The 16548-nt window shown below is 49.8% G+C and overlaps 1 protein-coding gene across 6 annotated transcripts in view; it reads left to right on the forward strand.

Moving 5' to 3' along the window:
* Positions 1-418: 418 nt before the first annotated feature.
* ARHGEF7 (Rho guanine nucleotide exchange factor 7) overlaps positions 419-16548 on the forward strand; it is a 148028-nt gene continuing 131898 nt past the window's right edge. For 2 of the 6 annotated variants that reach the window (XM_058548502.1, XM_058548498.1), the window contains exon 1: positions 419-625. In XM_058548502.1, coding sequence (XP_058404485.1) covers positions 461-625 — 165 coding nt within the window. In that variant the 5' untranslated portion in view covers positions 419-460. The remainder of the gene's footprint in view (positions 626-16548) is intronic. The other 4 variants (XM_058548499.1, XM_058548494.1, XM_058548496.1 and 1 more) reach the window with 3 other exon arrangements.

Raw genomic sequence — 16548 nt, forward strand, 5'->3', positions numbered from 1 at the left:
CTCGCAGGTGGGGGCGCGCGCACGGCGGGGGCGCATGGCGCGGGGCCCGGGTGTGGAGGGCGCACGGCGGGGGCGCACGGCGGCCGCCCGAGCGCGGGGGTGCTGGCGGCCGGGGGGCCCGGCGCGGGGCCGCTCAGCGCGGCGTCTTTTCTTCTCCTGGCAGTGATGTCATCGGCGGCAGCGGCTGGGAGCCGGGAGGCGGCGGCGGGGGCGGCGCCGGGCGGCCGCCGCAGGTTCATGTGCATGTAATGAAAAGGCACTTGACAGTCGGCCAGGACGCACGCGAGGGAGCGCGAGCCGGCCGGACCGCGGCGCCGCCCGAGCCAATCGCCGTCGCCGGCCTCTCCATGGGCGAGCAGGAGGAGGGGGCGGGGGGCGCAGCGGGCCTGGCCGCGGCCGCTCCGAGGTGAACGGCGCCGAGACCGGCTCGCGGCGCGGGGAGGCCGGGCGCGCCGCCGCTATGAATTCCGCCGAGCAGACCGTTACGTGGCTCATTACCTTGGGGGTGCTGGAGTCGCCCAAGAAAACCATCTCGGACCCGGAGGGCTTCCTGCAGGCGTCTCTGAAGGATGGGGTGGTCCTCTGCAGGCTGCTGGAGCGCCTGCTGCCCGGGACCATCGAGAAAGTGAGTGCCCCCCGCCCCGAGCCCCCACGGCGGACAGGCCCGCACGGCGGACAGGCCCAGGGCAGCGGGAGCCCTGGCGGGGGGAGGCCCGGGGCGCGCGGAGACGCGCGGGCGCGGGGTTGCTGGCGCTCGCACCTGGTGGCTGCGCGGGCCGGGGAGCGCGGGGCGCCGAGGAGCCCACGCGCCTCCTTTGTGCGCGGACCCGGGAGCGCGGGCCGCGCGGGGGGCGCGCCAGCGGCGCGAGAACCCGGTGGCGGGAGCTCGGGGCGCCATTGTGTGCGGTGCCGGCTGGGGAGGGGGCCGGGGCCGCGTTCAAGAGGAGCGCCCCCCGGGAGGTCCGGAGGGAAGGGGAGCGCTCTGCTCTGCCCCGCCCGAAGGTGGAGTCGTCCCTCTCGGTGACCCCAGCAGAAAACCGTGCTCCAGCACTGCGCACAGCTCGTCCGAGGGCTTTGTTTGAACAGCTTTTGTTGCTGGTATTGTATGAGAGTTTCACCCTCTGTTTAATTGACCAATTGCTATGCATTTTTTAAAGCTGCATTCATCGATAGCTGAGGGCTGGGTTGTGAAACGATTTTCCGCCCTCTCCACGAAAGAATTCTTCCCGTCTGCGCGCCAGAGGATGGCAGACACGGGGTTGGAAAGCCCTGGCATTCTTCAAGGCTGGCTTAAAATCCTAGATTTCATTTTCAGGTTCATACCTGAATTTGAGCGGAACCCCTAGTCCTACAGACTCTGCTCCTCTTCTTCATGACGGGCAGTTTCCGGGGCTGGAGTGTGAACCTTGACCCGCATCTCCGTGAGTGACTAAAGTTTGCGTTCCTCTCCACGGCTGACGAAGCAGTGCAGGGGACGGAACGCTTTTAAAAACGGTGTATGCCTGTATGTCAAAAACACTGCAATCTTGTCCCATTTTTTTTTTTTGCCAATACATAATCTTAAGATCAACAATTACTTACAAGGTGTTAAATGGAGAAATTGAAGTACACTAATTAGGAAAAACTATTTCATTTTTTAAATGGAGTTGTCTTGACCCCTACGCACAATAACAATTTGCTAATAATGCTAATTAGGTGACTTGAAAAAGTAAAATGTTTAATCTTATTCATAAGTTTGTGCATGTTCTGGAGCTACATTTTAAAGGTCAGAAAAGATTCTATTTAATATGAATTTTACATGCATACTAGTTTTAAGTATTTTCCTTACGTGAAACATATTTATGAGAATAGAATCTGCATTTTAGAGTGAATAGCTGCCTGCCTGTCCAGGAAATAAAATTGTTGGTGTAAATGAACCTGATGTCACAATAAAATTATGATTTAGGACAGGAATAAGGAGCAGGATCTGACTTTCAAGGTACTCAAAATACTTTGTTGTCATCTGGATATCAGGTATCCTCTGATAATAAAAGACAGATGCTGAAAAGCGTTGAAAATGCATGCTAAGTTTACCAAAATAGGCTTATATAAAATACTCGTCCATTTCCAAGAGGGAAGCTTTAAGAAACTTCATGTGCCGTCTGGATAAAAACATGTTGCTCTCAGTGCATACGTTACTTGGTATATTAACTGCATTCATATTGATTGGCAGACTTCAAAAATCATTTTCTTTTGCATTCTAGAAAGATTTTCTTAGAAAACTGTAGCATTCCTTTCATCTCTAAAACAACATAGAGAGGAATGAATAAAATGTTTAGCTTGAGGAAGCCAAATTGAAACAACCCAGCATATTCTGAAAGCTGGTCAGTTGGAGATTTTTACATTGTGACCGTCTCGTTAGTCCCCCCAGGCCCCGCTGGTCTGCTTTAGACGGACACAATCACAGTGCAAGTTTAACAGCAAAGTAGCAAATTATAGACAGAGCTACTTATTCTCTGTGGTTCAAAGGTAGATTTTTGGAGTAAAATATTAGCCAATCTCTGCCTCTAAAACCCTGGGTTTCAGAAGTTTTGTGAGCTTTTCCATTTCCTGAGAACAGTTATTTATTTGAGCTTTATGATATTTGAACGCACACAAATAATATATGTGACAAAGCATGCAGGCTGAACAGCTGTAACTCGCATGTGGGAATGTTCGTCTGAGGATGTTTTTCCTTAAAAAGGAACATTTGGAAACTTAACTGAATATTCATCTGGAATTGAGGATCTTGACTTTACCCCAGTTTGCTACATGAACACATGACGACTGGCAAACACAGCTGCAACTTCACATTTGCAAATTCACAGTTTAAGATGAACCATTACACTAGGGATAGTGCAGAATTAGGAAAAGGTTAGTGGTGGCTCAGGTTCCCAGATGCCTTTTATTAAGAAAACATTCCTAATATGTTTCTTGCGTTGTGTTCATTTGTTCTGTTTTAGAGCCAGTAGAGGGTGGAGAGCTGAGAGGACATTCATTTCCGTTCAGATTGTTCTCATTTTAAAGAGGTTTTCTGCCCAGGACCTCCTTTGTGCGGTCTGCCTTTCTGTAGGCGGAAGGTGAGGCAGGGACAAGAGGGGATTATGAACTCTGTGTGAGCAGTTTGGAAGAGAGACACTTTTTTTTTTTTTTACTGGCCAGTGAGGCACTGTCTTTTTTTTTTCTTTTTGGGGAAGGTTGGCCCTGCGCTAACATCTGTTGCCAATCTTCCTCTTTTTCTTTTTTCTCCCCAAAGCCCCAGTACATAGTTGTGTATCATAGTTGTAGAGTTGTAGCTCTTCTGTATGGGACGCTGCCTCAACATGGCTTGATGAGCGGGGAGTAGGTCCGCACCCAGGATCCGAACCAGCGCGACCCCCTGGCCGCTGAAGTGGAACACACGAACTTAACCACTATGCCACCGGGCTGGCCCCTAGAGACACGTTTTGTTATTGCCAGTGATGTGTTCTCTGGCAGAGGGGAGAGAAGAGTGGGGATTACAAGGTTTCCCAAATCTTCGTGTCTGAGATCTTACACTTCGATTTTTCCAGTAATGGCCAGGATGTCTTGCTGACCCACCCACACTATTTGCTTCCCTCGTTCCTCCTGTGATGGGAAACGCACCAAGGCCGCAGAATCAGGGAGCCCTGTTGGCACTGAGCTCATGACTTAATGCGGTAAACATCCCTACATTATTTAGTCAAAGGGGGTGAAATCAAGTGAGAGAACTTTTAGAGGATGGAACAGGACTCTGAGATTAATAAAACATTAAAATAATGGAAGTCCTGAAATGCTGCTTAACTTTTACTTGTAAATGCAGCAGCTGCAGCTGGTCGATTCACCAAGAAAAACTCAAGGAGCCTGGTTCTTTCTCCCTACACCCAGGAAAACAGAACACACAGTAATCCGTCAAGTGCTGCCCAGAAGACACTCCATCCATCAATATTTGCGGAATGCAACTGAAAGTCAGATGCTACCCTTCTGGTCTTGCTACAGGTCCTGGGTGTACGTGTGTGCACGCGTTTAAACTGGTTTAAGCTGTTGGGCTGTGTGTTAGTGTCCTGGGGCTGCCGTAACAAAGTATTGCATGCTGGGGGCCTAAACAACAGAACTTGGTTCTCGCACAGTCCTGGAGGCAGCAGTCAGGGATGGAGGTGTAGGCAGGGCCGTCCCCTCTGCAGGCGCTGGGGGAGGATCTGTCTAGGCCTCTCCAAGGCTCCCGGTGGTTCCTTGACTTGTGGCAGCACAACTCCAGTCTTCCATGGCGTTCTCCCTGTGGTCTCTTCCCTGTGTCCAAACCTCCCCTTTTATAGGGATGCCAGTCATTGCATTAGGGCCACCCTACCCCAGTAGGACCTCAGCTTTACTAATTACATCTGCAACGACCTTGTTTCCAAATAAGGTCACATTCTGAGGTTCTGGGGGTTAAGGCTTCATCGGATGAATTTTGGTGGACACAATCCAGCCAAATCAATTTATTAAGTACTTATCTGCCTGCAGGGTGCTAGGGGCTATGGGAGGTAAAAAGACTAACTAACAGGCTTTTCAGGGTTTTAGTACAGGAGAAAACAGAACTAAAACCCAGAGCGCTGTGAGGCAGAAGGAGGCGAGAAGCAGACTGTCGGGTGCAGATGAGAAGGGGCGGAGCAGTGAAGGAGCTCTGGGAGCCCTGCCTCTGCTGCGCTTTCTGACACGTGGATTGGAAGGTTTGTATTTCCCCAAACCGTGACCTCCAGCCCCAGGTGATCTTCCCCAGGCCTGCAGAAAATCAGTGATTTCCCATATCAGCAGAGGAAAAAGAACCACTTTCCCTGATTGATTCTCCACTCGCTTTCTGATCAGTGCCGGGACTCGGGGGTTGGCTGGGGGTGGGCTGGGGAGAAATGAGGTCTCAGAGGCTGCTGGACAGAGTTGAGCGCCCCCCGTGAGAAGCTGGCCTTTGCTGAGGGCCCTTTGCCCCAAGGGTGTGGTCCCAAGGGTGGGTGGGGTGGTGGTAGGGGATCACTCCAGCGAGTTGGTTCAGGAGACCCGCGCCCTATAGCTGTTCCTAAGTGCTTATTGATGGGCTGGTAAAAGCACATAGAGAAAAGTTATGACACGGGATCTCCTGACTGTGGGTTTTTTTTTTTTGTGTGTGAGGAAGATTGGCCCTGAGCTAACATCTGCCAAACCTCCTCTTTTTTTTGCTGAGGAAGACTGGCCCTGAGCTAACATCCGTGCCCATCCTCCTCCACTTTATATGGGAGGCCGCCACAGCATGGCTTGCCAAGCGGTGCGTTGGTGGGCGCCCGGGATCCGAACCTTCAAACCCCGGGCCGCTGCAGCAGAGCGCACGCTTAACCGCTATGCCACCAGGCCGGCCCCTCCTGACTGTGTTTTTAAGGAGACTTCTTTCAACTTTGCAAACTGAACTATTGGTTATATCAAGGTCCTTCTAGTGAAACTTCTTAAGGCTCCAGAATAGTTAATTTTGTAATAGTGAACATCTGCTTTTGCAGCGTGTGATTATGAAGTCTCTCCCACGTCTGCACCAGGGGCTTCTTGTTGTGGGGTGTAGGCCCAGAGGAGAGGGTGGTGTAACCGCGTTTGGTGGCCCATTTCAGGTAAAGCAAACAAACCTGAGTTCAGTTTAAAACAGGAATACCTGAAGTGATTTCCTGAGAGGCACACTAGACGTGTTGTAGTGTGTACGTGGGCATCACACAGGTGTGTGCACTCGCACACACACACTCACTTCTGACGTGGGTTTGGAGGGCGCTGGGGCAGGATCACAGGACAGCCTTCCTCGGGGCAGCTGCCTCTGTGGGCTCTCGGGAGGAGTCGGCGTTTGTCCTGTCCCGGGAGCTCCTATTAATAGAAGTGACACTGGAGCGGCCTTCTCCTCGTGTCTTTAAGCCTCGCCTGCCTTTATATGCATCTCCCTAAAGAAAAAGACGTGTGCCTTGAGTTGCAGTCACCGTGCTACCCTGCTGTTCCAGTGTCTCTCATGTCGCCCCCATTTTGCAGATGGGAACACTGAGGCCCAGCAGTTTGCCGTGCCCGGGTCACCACGCTGAGGGGGAGGATTCCGGCCCAGGTCTGCCTGCTGCCAGAGCCGGAGGGCTTTTAGGCGGTGACAGCTGCTGCTAGCTGAGGGCCTGCTGGGCGCCCGCCTGTGTGGAGTCGGGGGAGAGGTGGTTACTGCCTTCAGGGGTTACAGACCTGGCCAGGACACCAGACAGACAGCGAGAGGGACCCCGGCGGGTGGGCAGGACAGACTCTGGGGGTGGATCCTGTGGCACAGACTGCCGGTCAGCGGGTCCAAGAGGGAAGGGGGTGGAGTGGGGGCGTCAGGAGGGGCGGGCAGGCGGCTGCGGGTGTGAGCGATGCCCGTCCCCGCTGGACGGGTACCCCAAGGACGTTGTTTAATCTCTCGCTCTGGGGCTCCTGGGCCTTCCTGGCTGGGAGTTTACTGGGTGTCATTCTATCCCAAGATTTAAAACAGGATTGTGTTTGTGTCTCTATATACACGTGTATGTATGTAATGAACTCCTCTGGGAGGGCCATCTCTGGCCTTTTGGATTGCAATGGTGTGGGAGCTGGAGTGGCCGTGTGTCTGTCATTGTCAGTGGAAGGTGGCAGAGGCATACCGTCCCTCTGGGCACTCAGGTCTGCCTGGCCAACACCGGGGGCTGGGAGGCACAGTGGTCTCCCAGACCCGCTGGGCCCTCCATGAGCCACTGTACGATGGGGTGGTCCGAGTATGTGCTCCCGAGTCATCCATTTGCTGAGTGACCTCAGGCAACCTGCCTAACTTCTCCGAGTCTGTTTCCCACTCCTAAAAACGAGATTAATGCTACCTGCCTGGAGGGAGTGGCCTCTTGGGGCAGTAGGGTCGTTCTAAGGGTAAATGAGTAGATGTGAGTGATTTTGTGCAGCGCAAAGTAGGTCCTCACCACATGGTAGTTACTTTACGGATGGACACTGAAAGCTTTCCCTGCTGTGTCCAGGAGAGCTCTAAGCCCGGATTTGAACCTCAGGGTCACCCAAATCCAGGAATACGTCTTTATTCTCACAACTGGGCAGACTCTTGCAGCTTTAGGGGACTGGCGGCCCCTCCCTTCCCACCCTGACAGACCACGTTGTCCGAGTTGGTGGGACCACTGAATTTGGCTTCCGGGCCCTCTGGTTAGGCCAGGTCCCTGCACAGCTGCGGGACGCACGCAGCTGCTGGCTCAGAGGGGCCAGAGGGCTCGGGTTTCACGTGTATAGAGTTGCATGTGTGAGAAGCGCCGGGAGTCGCAGATGGCCGGTGAGCGCCTGGACAGCCTGTCTGCAGAGAGCGGGTGTGGGACCGTCCCTGTGCCCTGTGTCCCCGTGTACGACCTCTGACATTGCCTCCCTCGTCAGTTCCACCAAGTTAGGTTAGGGGAATTTATTTCCTGATTTTTTTTTATTTCTAACTTTAGTTCTGAATTTTTAAACTTCTATGAACCAGATTGGTAGTTCTCAGCCTGGTTTTTGCAGGATAATGCTGTGTGTGCTGTTGTCTACAGGCCAGGGAGAAAGGGGGGACGTTTACATGGGATGTGTGAAAATATGTTTCTGATGCATTTATTTAAATCTGATCACTGTGTTTATTGGGTTCCTACCATGTGCATGCTAGTATACACATCATACACACAGAAACACATACACACACACACGTGTTCTGTACCACCATTTCAGGCATTTATGACCATTTCAGGCAGGTCATAAGAGAAACCATGGTCTTAAGTGTAAAGCATCTGTGAATTCTCATGTGAAGGAATTCTCAAGAGATCTCCAGCCCAAACTTGTCATCATATAGATGGGTTAACTGAGGGCAGTTGATGTGGTTGTGTAAGGTGTGCACTGCACAGTCTAGGGAGAGTCATTCACACTCTAGTCTGAATGAATGGTGTCTCCAGGACTGTGCTGGGGAAGGGCTCTGGGGCAATGATGCATGGCGGTGAGCCTCTGTAGAGGTCAGCCTCCTAGGGCACAAAGCAAATTAGAGGAGGGTTGTGGTAGATTATGGAAGTGGCCCCAATTCTCCACTCCTCCCTGCAGCCGTGCCCTTGTAGAGTGACACTGCAGCTCCTCCCATCAAGAAGTGGAGCCCGTCTTCTCACTTTTTAAATCTGAGCTGGCCTCAACTTGTTTTGGCCAATGGGATGTGGCAGAAGTGACAGGTGCTAGTTCCTAGCCCAGGCCTCCGGAGGCCTTCTGTGTTTCTGAACTCTCTCAGACCCTGGCTCCACCTCGAGGACAGACCCAGGGCCTGGATCCTGAGGGATGTGAGACGACATGGCAGAGAGCTCAGCTGTCCCCACTGAGGCCTCCTGGATCCCCTACAGCCCACCAACCCCAAACACTGGAGAGGGCGCAGCCAAGGTCGGCAGAGCTGCTGGCCCGAGACCACCACTGCCTGTGCAAGCCCAGTCGAGACCAGAGGGCTGCCCAGCTGACCCATGGAAACAGCCTGACCCTTACTTCAGCCTGCCACTGAGGTTTCGTGGCTGTTCGCTACACAGCCTGACTGTGGCCATAGATAACACGTGGAAGGCTGGCAAGTGGAATGGGATTTTGTGCATAACTTTGTTATTATTACACTTGGGGCAGCTTTTTCTAAAGGGGCCGATAATATTCCTGTCTTTTCTCCAGAGAAGGTGTGTGTAATTCAGAACCAAAAAAAGCGTAGCAAGCCTCCTCCAGTTTATATTCAATTGCTTTAGTCTAAAATGGGACTCCACAGTTGCAAGTTTGCTTTGAATTTGCATGGTTTCTCGCAATGAAGTCTTGGTCTGACAGTATGATTTTGTTGGCAACGCCTTCTTTACAACGGTCTAATTTTGGATTATTTGTAAATACCCTCGCCTGCCGTGGCCTTTCTCCCTCAATTTGGAGTATCTGACGACCAAGTTCCTACACCAAGAAGATGCTTTTCCACTTCTATCTCGTCCTTAAAATAGTTACAGTTCATAAGAGACTTTTAAGTATCCATCTGCAGTTGGCAAATTTATTCGAAGTCTTTTGTCGGGAATACAGATTTTCTGAAAAAGCCTATTGCTTTCTGAACACATGCCAAAGACTTTGTCATGCACTTTAAGGAAGACTGTGATAGGGATTTTGACAGAAAATTATGAGTTTCAGAGGAACCGTCCGGGTGCTAATCGCCTGCTGTTGGCTCTCCAGGAGGAGATGATACCATTGGAACGTGTGGTATCTTAGTCCAGGCCCTTATTCCTCGAGTGATCTCATCGTGATCTTTCTGTGGTGCTAGAGAAGTTGTCTCATTCGGTTCAAGACCTGCATTTGTACAATGCGTCTCATAAAACATTGGTGCTGGTCACAGATTTCTTCTCACGGAAACATGAAATTTTCTGGTCATAGTTCTCCTATTGGTTAATGCATTTTTGTTTCTTTTGAAAACAAGGTCTATAAATAGAATGTGGTCAAATTCTTAACAGACTTGTGGCAAAGGTTAAACTTCCAGAAAGTACCACAGAAGCCATACTGTTAAGTGACAAGAGACTAGAATTGAGTGTCTTCCGGACTTGATCAAGCGATGACAAGGGGAGAGGAGTAAGAGCTCATTTACTGCACCTCTGACAAAGCTCATTTCCTTAGACGAGCCCCAGTAACTGCCGTGTCAGCAGTCCAGTGTTGATTCTTCAAATAAAGAGAAGTGGCTGTGTGTTGCTGGGTGTTAGTCTGAAGCATACTGCTTATGAATTATTAGAATAATATTCTGAGAGTGAGAGGACTCACCTGCACAGTTAGGTCTCTTCTGGTCTGTAATAGAGCTGCCACCTTAAGAAGCTAGAAAAATAGGAGCAAATTAAACCCATAGTATGTCTTAGACAAGAGAGGATAATAAAGAACAGAATCAGTGAAATAGAAAACAGAAAATTACCAGAGAAAATCAACAAAACCAAAAGCTGGTTCTTTGAGAAAAATCAATAAAATTGATAAACCTCTTATCAGACTGATCAGGAAAAAAGGACAAATGACCAATATGAAGAATCACTACAGATTCTACAGATATTAAAAGGATAATAATGGGATACTATGAACATTTTTATGCCAATGAATTCTACAACATAGATGAAATGTACAGTTTCCATGGAAGACACAGACTACCAAAGCTCATTGGAGAAGAAATGGCCAACCTTCATAGCCCTATATCTATTATAGGATTGAAACTTGTGGTTAAAAGTCTTCTCATAAAGAAAATTCCAGGCTGGATGGCCTCACTGGTGAAGTCTACCAAACAATTAAGGACTTTATCCAGAATATATAAGGAACTCACAAAACTCAATAGTAAGGAAACAAACAACCCAATTAAAAAAAATGGACAAATGGTTTGAGCAGACGCTTCACCAAAGAAGATATACAGATGACAAATGAGCACATGAAAAGATGCTCAACATTATTAGTCGTTAGGAAAATGTAAATTAAAAACACAACGAGATACCACTACACACCTATTAGAACAGCTAAAATGTAAAAGACTGATCATAGCAAGTGTTGGCGAGTTTGTGGAGGAGCTGGATCCCCATCCACTGCTGGTGGGAATGTGAAGTTGTGCAACCACTTTAGAAAACAGTTTGTCAGTTTCTTAGAATATTAACAGTACCTCTACCAAATGATTTAGCCGTTGCATTTCTAGGTATTTACCCAAGAAAATGGAAATGATATGTCCATACCAAGTCTTGTGCACAAATGTTCGTAGAACTTTATTTTTAATAGCCATAAACTGGACACAACCCAGATGTTTTTCAGCTGGTGAGTGGATAAACAAGGTAGGTATATCTATGGAGTACTCAGCAATAAAAGGGATACTTTATACTATGGATGAAATTATGCTCAGTAAGGAAGCCAGATAAAAAAGTGCATACTGTGTATTCCACTTGTATAAAATTCTAGGAAACGCAGGGTAATCTTAGTGACAGGGAGTAGATCTGTGCTTGCTTTGGGACACTTCAGAGGGAACAGGAGGCCTTTGGGGGGATGGGTGTGTTCATTATCTTGGTTCTGGTGATGGTTTCACCAGTGTACACGTGTCAGAACTTCGCAAACTGTGCACTGTAGACACGAGCGGTTCATTGTCCGTGAGTTACATCTCAGTCTGTGTTATGTGATGGTACTCACCCTGGTCTGATTAGGCTTCTGTTGTGTGAATGGAGCTTTAATCCACTTTACTGCCACTCCCTACTGTTGAAGCTAATTGTGAATCCAGAAAACGTGCAGAATTTGAATGTACAAAGGTAAACAGTATACTTAGATTTATTCCCAGAGAGCTCATTTATTCATCTATTTGTTTGCTTATTTTCTCAGCAAATCTTTATTGGGTATCTCCTGTGGTTTAAGAATTGTGCTAGGCACAGGAGATGTAATGATTAGCAAAAATAGACTCACCTACTATCTATTGGGGGAGAATAACATTAAAGAAATTATGTGAATTTATGGTTTTCCAAATTGAGATATGTGCTCTGAAGGCAGACATAGGTTTCTAAAAGTGTGTAGCAGGGGAACCTGATTTACACTTGGCAGATGGGGACAGGCGACGTCTTAGGGAAGGGTCTCCTTTAGAAGTGGTACTTGAGTTGGCTCTGATGTGAGGAGGCTGTAATTAGAGGGAGGAATGGGAAAACGGCCACAGTGCTGAGACTGAGGGGGCCAGCAAGGACACCTGGAGAGAGGGACATGGGCCAGGCAGCACAGGGTCTTGAGTGACATTTAGTTTTAAAGGATTTGATGTTTTCCCGAGTTTTAAAGAGAAGAATGACACGATCAGTTGTGCATTTTGAAAACAACACTCCAACCCCAGTGTGGGAAGCAGATTAGATGGGGCCTAGCGTGGATGCAGAGAAGATGGTTATAAGCTCTCAGAGGGGTCCATTGAGAGCTGTTGGGAGCTGGGGTGGGCTGGAGGCGGTGCTGCCACCAACATGAGGATGGAATTGGGAGGGGCTGAGGAGGGAAGTAGCAGGGCTTCATGGGCTGGGTGGGGAAGGGGTTGGGAGTAACTCTCGGGTTTCTGGCTACACAATAGGATGGGTAGAGAGGGAAGGTGGGGTGGGGCCTGAGTCTGGTACAAGAAGATCCTGAGTGGATTCAGCGTGGAGCGTGTTGAATTGGAGCCCAGAGAGGACCCCGGGGCTGGGCTTGACGTTTGGGAGTCAGCATGGAGACGTGAACTGAGGTATAGGAGTGGGGGATGTCTTACGGGGAGCTGTAGAGTGCGAATGTGAGGAGGCCTCGGGAACTGATGGCCGGGCAGTGCTGACCCGCCTGAAGGAAAGGGTGGAAGGGCGCTTACGCCAGGAGGGAGCGTGGTGACCGGACGTCAGTGGGAGAGCGTGGGTACCAAGCTGGAGAGGTCAAGAGAGCCGGCTTCACAGCGAGAACGCTCTGGCAGCGTGCTTGGAGGGAGAGTGGGCACCCGTATGAACAGTTCTCGGACAACAGGCACGCACTGGACTGTCCCGGGCCGGCCTGGTTCAGTGGCCACCCTGGTCATTGGTGACCTTGGCAAGGGCGCTTGTGTGAAGTGATGAGGAGAGGGCGGGTCCAGGACAGAGGGGAGTTGGGGAGGGAGCTTTGAGCACGAGGTCGAGGGGAGTAGGCGATGCTGGAGACAGGGTGCGAGTGAGAGAGGGTTAAATCAACACGACTGGTGGACGGCGGGACCCCACGGAGAGCGGTGGGTGTGGGGGTCACGAATTTATAGCGATTTTTCAGGGGACTGAGGGGGACGTTATGATGCTTATCAACTCTTGTGAAAACTGTGTTAAGAGGAAGATGACTTTCAGCTGTTTTCTCCCTGATAAACGAGACTCTAGAAAACGACACTCCTTTCAGTGGCTTCAGGGAAATATATTTGTGGTGTTTTTTTTCTTTCATTTCCTACGTGTTTTATAATTTTATTTATTTATTTATTTTTTTCCCCCAAGGCCCCAGTAGATAGTTGTGTGCCATAGCTGCACAGCCTTCCAGTTGCTGTATGTGGGACGCGGCCTCAGCATGGCCGGAGAAGTGGTGCGTCAGTCCGCGCCCTGGATCCGAACCCAGGCCGCCAGCAGCGCAGCGCGAGCACTTAACCGCTAAGCCACGGGGCTGGCCCCATTTCCTACATGTTTTAACATGTGTTCGTTTAAGTCAAGCGAGTGTTGTGTTGAGGCTAAACAGGTGTCACTCTGAGCACCTCGGAGACTTCTGTCTCATCTCAGATGTATGAATGTCAGTGTTTAATCTCCCGCTTTGATGCATTTTACAATGAGCAGCTTTTAAGGTGAAGATGGCGACACTGCTGACAACTGCCGGCCCTCTGCTCTCTGTCTGCAGCGGACATCTGAAGGTCCAGGTCTGAGGTGGGTGAGGCATTTTAGCGGTGTCAGTGTATAATTTCTAGAAAGTTCAGGTTCAAGTCAAGGACTCTTTGTATTATAATTTTGTGAATATATATGTGTCTCTCCTGGGATTTGCTCTCTCTTTCTCATTTAAAAAATGCTCACAATTTGTTCCAGATCATAATAGATGAAAGGAGATACAAGTAAATCAGCTGATGTTTGTTGGGAATGTTGTTCCTAAATAAGCACCATAAATGTGAGCAGTGTTTAGCTTTTGGGTATTATTTTTCCAATCAAAGCATTAAAACACGCATCATTCAATTCCGTCTCTGTGTGGTGGGGAAGTAACTCCACCAGGTACTTTTTCCTCCTTAATCCTTTTCCTTTGAGAGGATGGTGGGGAGAGTGTTACTGGGAGTGGGGTAGGGATATTGTGGGAAGGAGTGTGACACACACACACACACACACACTCTCACACACTCAGACTCACATACTCATTGAGAAGCTTTCGGCCTGAAAATTTCTGGGTTGGTTTGGTTTTCTTCCTCTTTCAGTCAGAGGTGGCCCAACATTAATTTTTGTCCATCGTATATAAAAATGTTAGTGATGTCACTGACCTCAGAGTTGGTGGTATATGCAGTTCAAGTTGTTTTCAAGTAACGACGGGCTTTCCGTCGTTTGTACCTTTGGTCTCGCTGCTTCTGTGGGCCTCAGGTGTGCCCAAGAATCGGAATCATCTGGATAGCTGCTGGACTCCACTGCAGAGTTCCTGGTTTAGCAGGTCTGGCTGGGGGTTGAGAATCTGCGTCTCTAACAAGGTGTCAGGTCATGCCGATGCTGCTGGTCCAGGGGACCACATCTGAGAACCACTGAGGGCCCACTGGGTCATTAGCTCAGCAGTCCTGCAGCCTGGGACCAGCCAGATTGCGTGCATGGCCCTTTAAGAGACCAGAGCCAGAGGTGTGACCACCTGGGGGCTCTCCCACACCTGGGGTGCCCCTCGGGCTTGAGAGGTCTGCTAACTCTGCCCCTTATTGGAGACGGAGCAGAGCCCTGGCTGCTTCCTGGGGGCTTTAGGAGCATTGAACGGGGAGGTGGAGAGGTTCGGCTGGAAGGGGCACTCGGAATCTATCTGAAAAATGGGATTCCTCACCTGTTTCTGTGCATCTAGAAAATTCTTGTATAAGCAGAAGAGAAACACAGTCTCTACGAAGAGACCAAGCTCAGGAGGTTTGTAGGAGATGTGACGAATGCATTCCTTAAATGGAGGCACTTAAGGAGGCATCTTGACATACTCAGATGAGGAGGCAGGAACTGTGGCTGAATAAGATGAGGAGTCGCTGAAGCTGCCAAAGTGTATGCGACTCGCTTCTGCAAGGGTTCTCCTTAGCGCAAGGCTTGTGAGGGACAGTCAGTCCCGTGCTGGGGGTTGTGGGGTGAGGGAGTCGCCTCTGGGAAGAGTTTGGGATGCCAGCTCAAACACACCAGGCAACCGCTGCCCCTCGATGACAGAGTTCAACTGAGCGGAGGTTCATTTTCACGCTGCTTCCAAGGGGTGGTGGCTCTGTGGTCCTTAAACTGGGGAGGCCCTGCTCTGTGAAGGGGAGAGGGCGCTCTCACGCTGGCCTCCACCAACCTCTGGACACCTGCCTTGATTCCATTCCAGTTTATGCTTTTCAACTCAGTAGCCAATTAAGAGTAATTTTGTTATTGAATATGGAGAAAACAATGACAGTTTTTGACAAACTCCCCTACCCCACGTCTAGTCACAGGAAGCACCTTTTCTGGATGTTGTCGCTGAGGTGACTTTGGCGACCATTCCTCCTCCCAGTGAATGATGTTGGAATCACCAACAAAGGTTTTCCAGCAGCCACAAAAACAATTGCAAATTCTCAAAAAAACAAAAGAAAAAATAGGAAGTCTCAGCAAAGAAATGGGACTTGTATAAAAGAAACAAATGGAAATTATAGAACTGAAAAATAGAATAACTGAGATAAAACTGACTGGGTGGGCTCAGAAGTAGAGTGGAGACGACAGAAGATGGGACCAGTGACCGTGAGGCCACATGGATGGAGTTGTTGACTCTGGACAACAGAGAGGAAACGGACTGAAGGAAGACGAGGAAGTTGCTGAGGCTGTCCGCTCTCCCTGGGGCTGTCAGGAGACAAAATAGGTGACGAGTGCCATCACAAAACCATGGCTGAGCTGCAGTTTTGGAGTTGGGCTTATTTGTCCCCTTTCCTCCCCTCCTCCTCTGGGTCTCTCTCTGTCTCTCTCCATCTCTCCCTCGCACCTCTGAAATGGCAGAATCACACGAGGTCTTCATCAGCTCGTTTTGGTCCCTTTGTGAGACTTAGGAAACAGTATCAGGCAACCCTCGTAAACACGCGGGACTGTGGGCGCTGCATACAGTGCCGGCGACAGGAGCCTGGAGGCCCGAGGGAGCAGGCCAGCTGGTCAGGGGACCCGGCTTGGTGCCAGCGATTTTCCCTTGTGATAGAGAGACGCGAGCTGAAACCAGAGTCTCTGCTAACCGATGCCCTGATGCTCATGAAGAGAAAGCGGAGCCCGGACACGGGCGTGGGCAGGGCCGGAGAGGGCTGGGCGCAGCCGGGCAGCCGGCCGGAAGAGGATGCATCCCGTCAGTCACGACAGAAAGGGGCTAGGTTTAAGGTAAAACCCAAGGGCGTTTTTCATTTCTCTGTATCGTTTGCCCGTGCTGATTATTTTTCCAAGTCTTTTTCAGGATAGTTCCTGTCTCAAGTACTCGATTCTCATGTTAGACCCATTCTATTACTTCTTGGTTCTGGATGCTACATCAGCCTCACTCACCTTCACTTTTGCTGGCTGTAATCAAGTGATTCTGGGTATTTAATCAGTGTCATAGGCACCGTCCTTAATCAATTCGTTAATTCACTGAACAAGTAATATATTAAGTGCCTGTACATTCGAGGTGTTGAGAGTAGCATTCATGCGAACAGACCAAATCCTCTGCAGACGGAGCATTATTTCATAGAGCAGGGGATGTTCTGTAAACATGCATAGTGCACAAGTAGATTGCATAGTGTGCTAGACAGTGCTCAGTGCCATGGAGAAAACCAGAGCGGGGGTTGTGGGGGAGTGCCAGCAGTTAGGGCAACGTGGCAATTTTACATTTCGTAGTTAGGGTGGACAT

Source organism: Diceros bicornis, chromosome 9 (genome assembly GCF_020826845.1).
Source record: "Diceros bicornis minor isolate mBicDic1 chromosome 9, mDicBic1.mat.cur, whole genome shotgun sequence".
Lineage (NCBI taxonomy): Eukaryota > Metazoa > Chordata > Mammalia > Perissodactyla > Rhinocerotidae > Diceros > Diceros bicornis.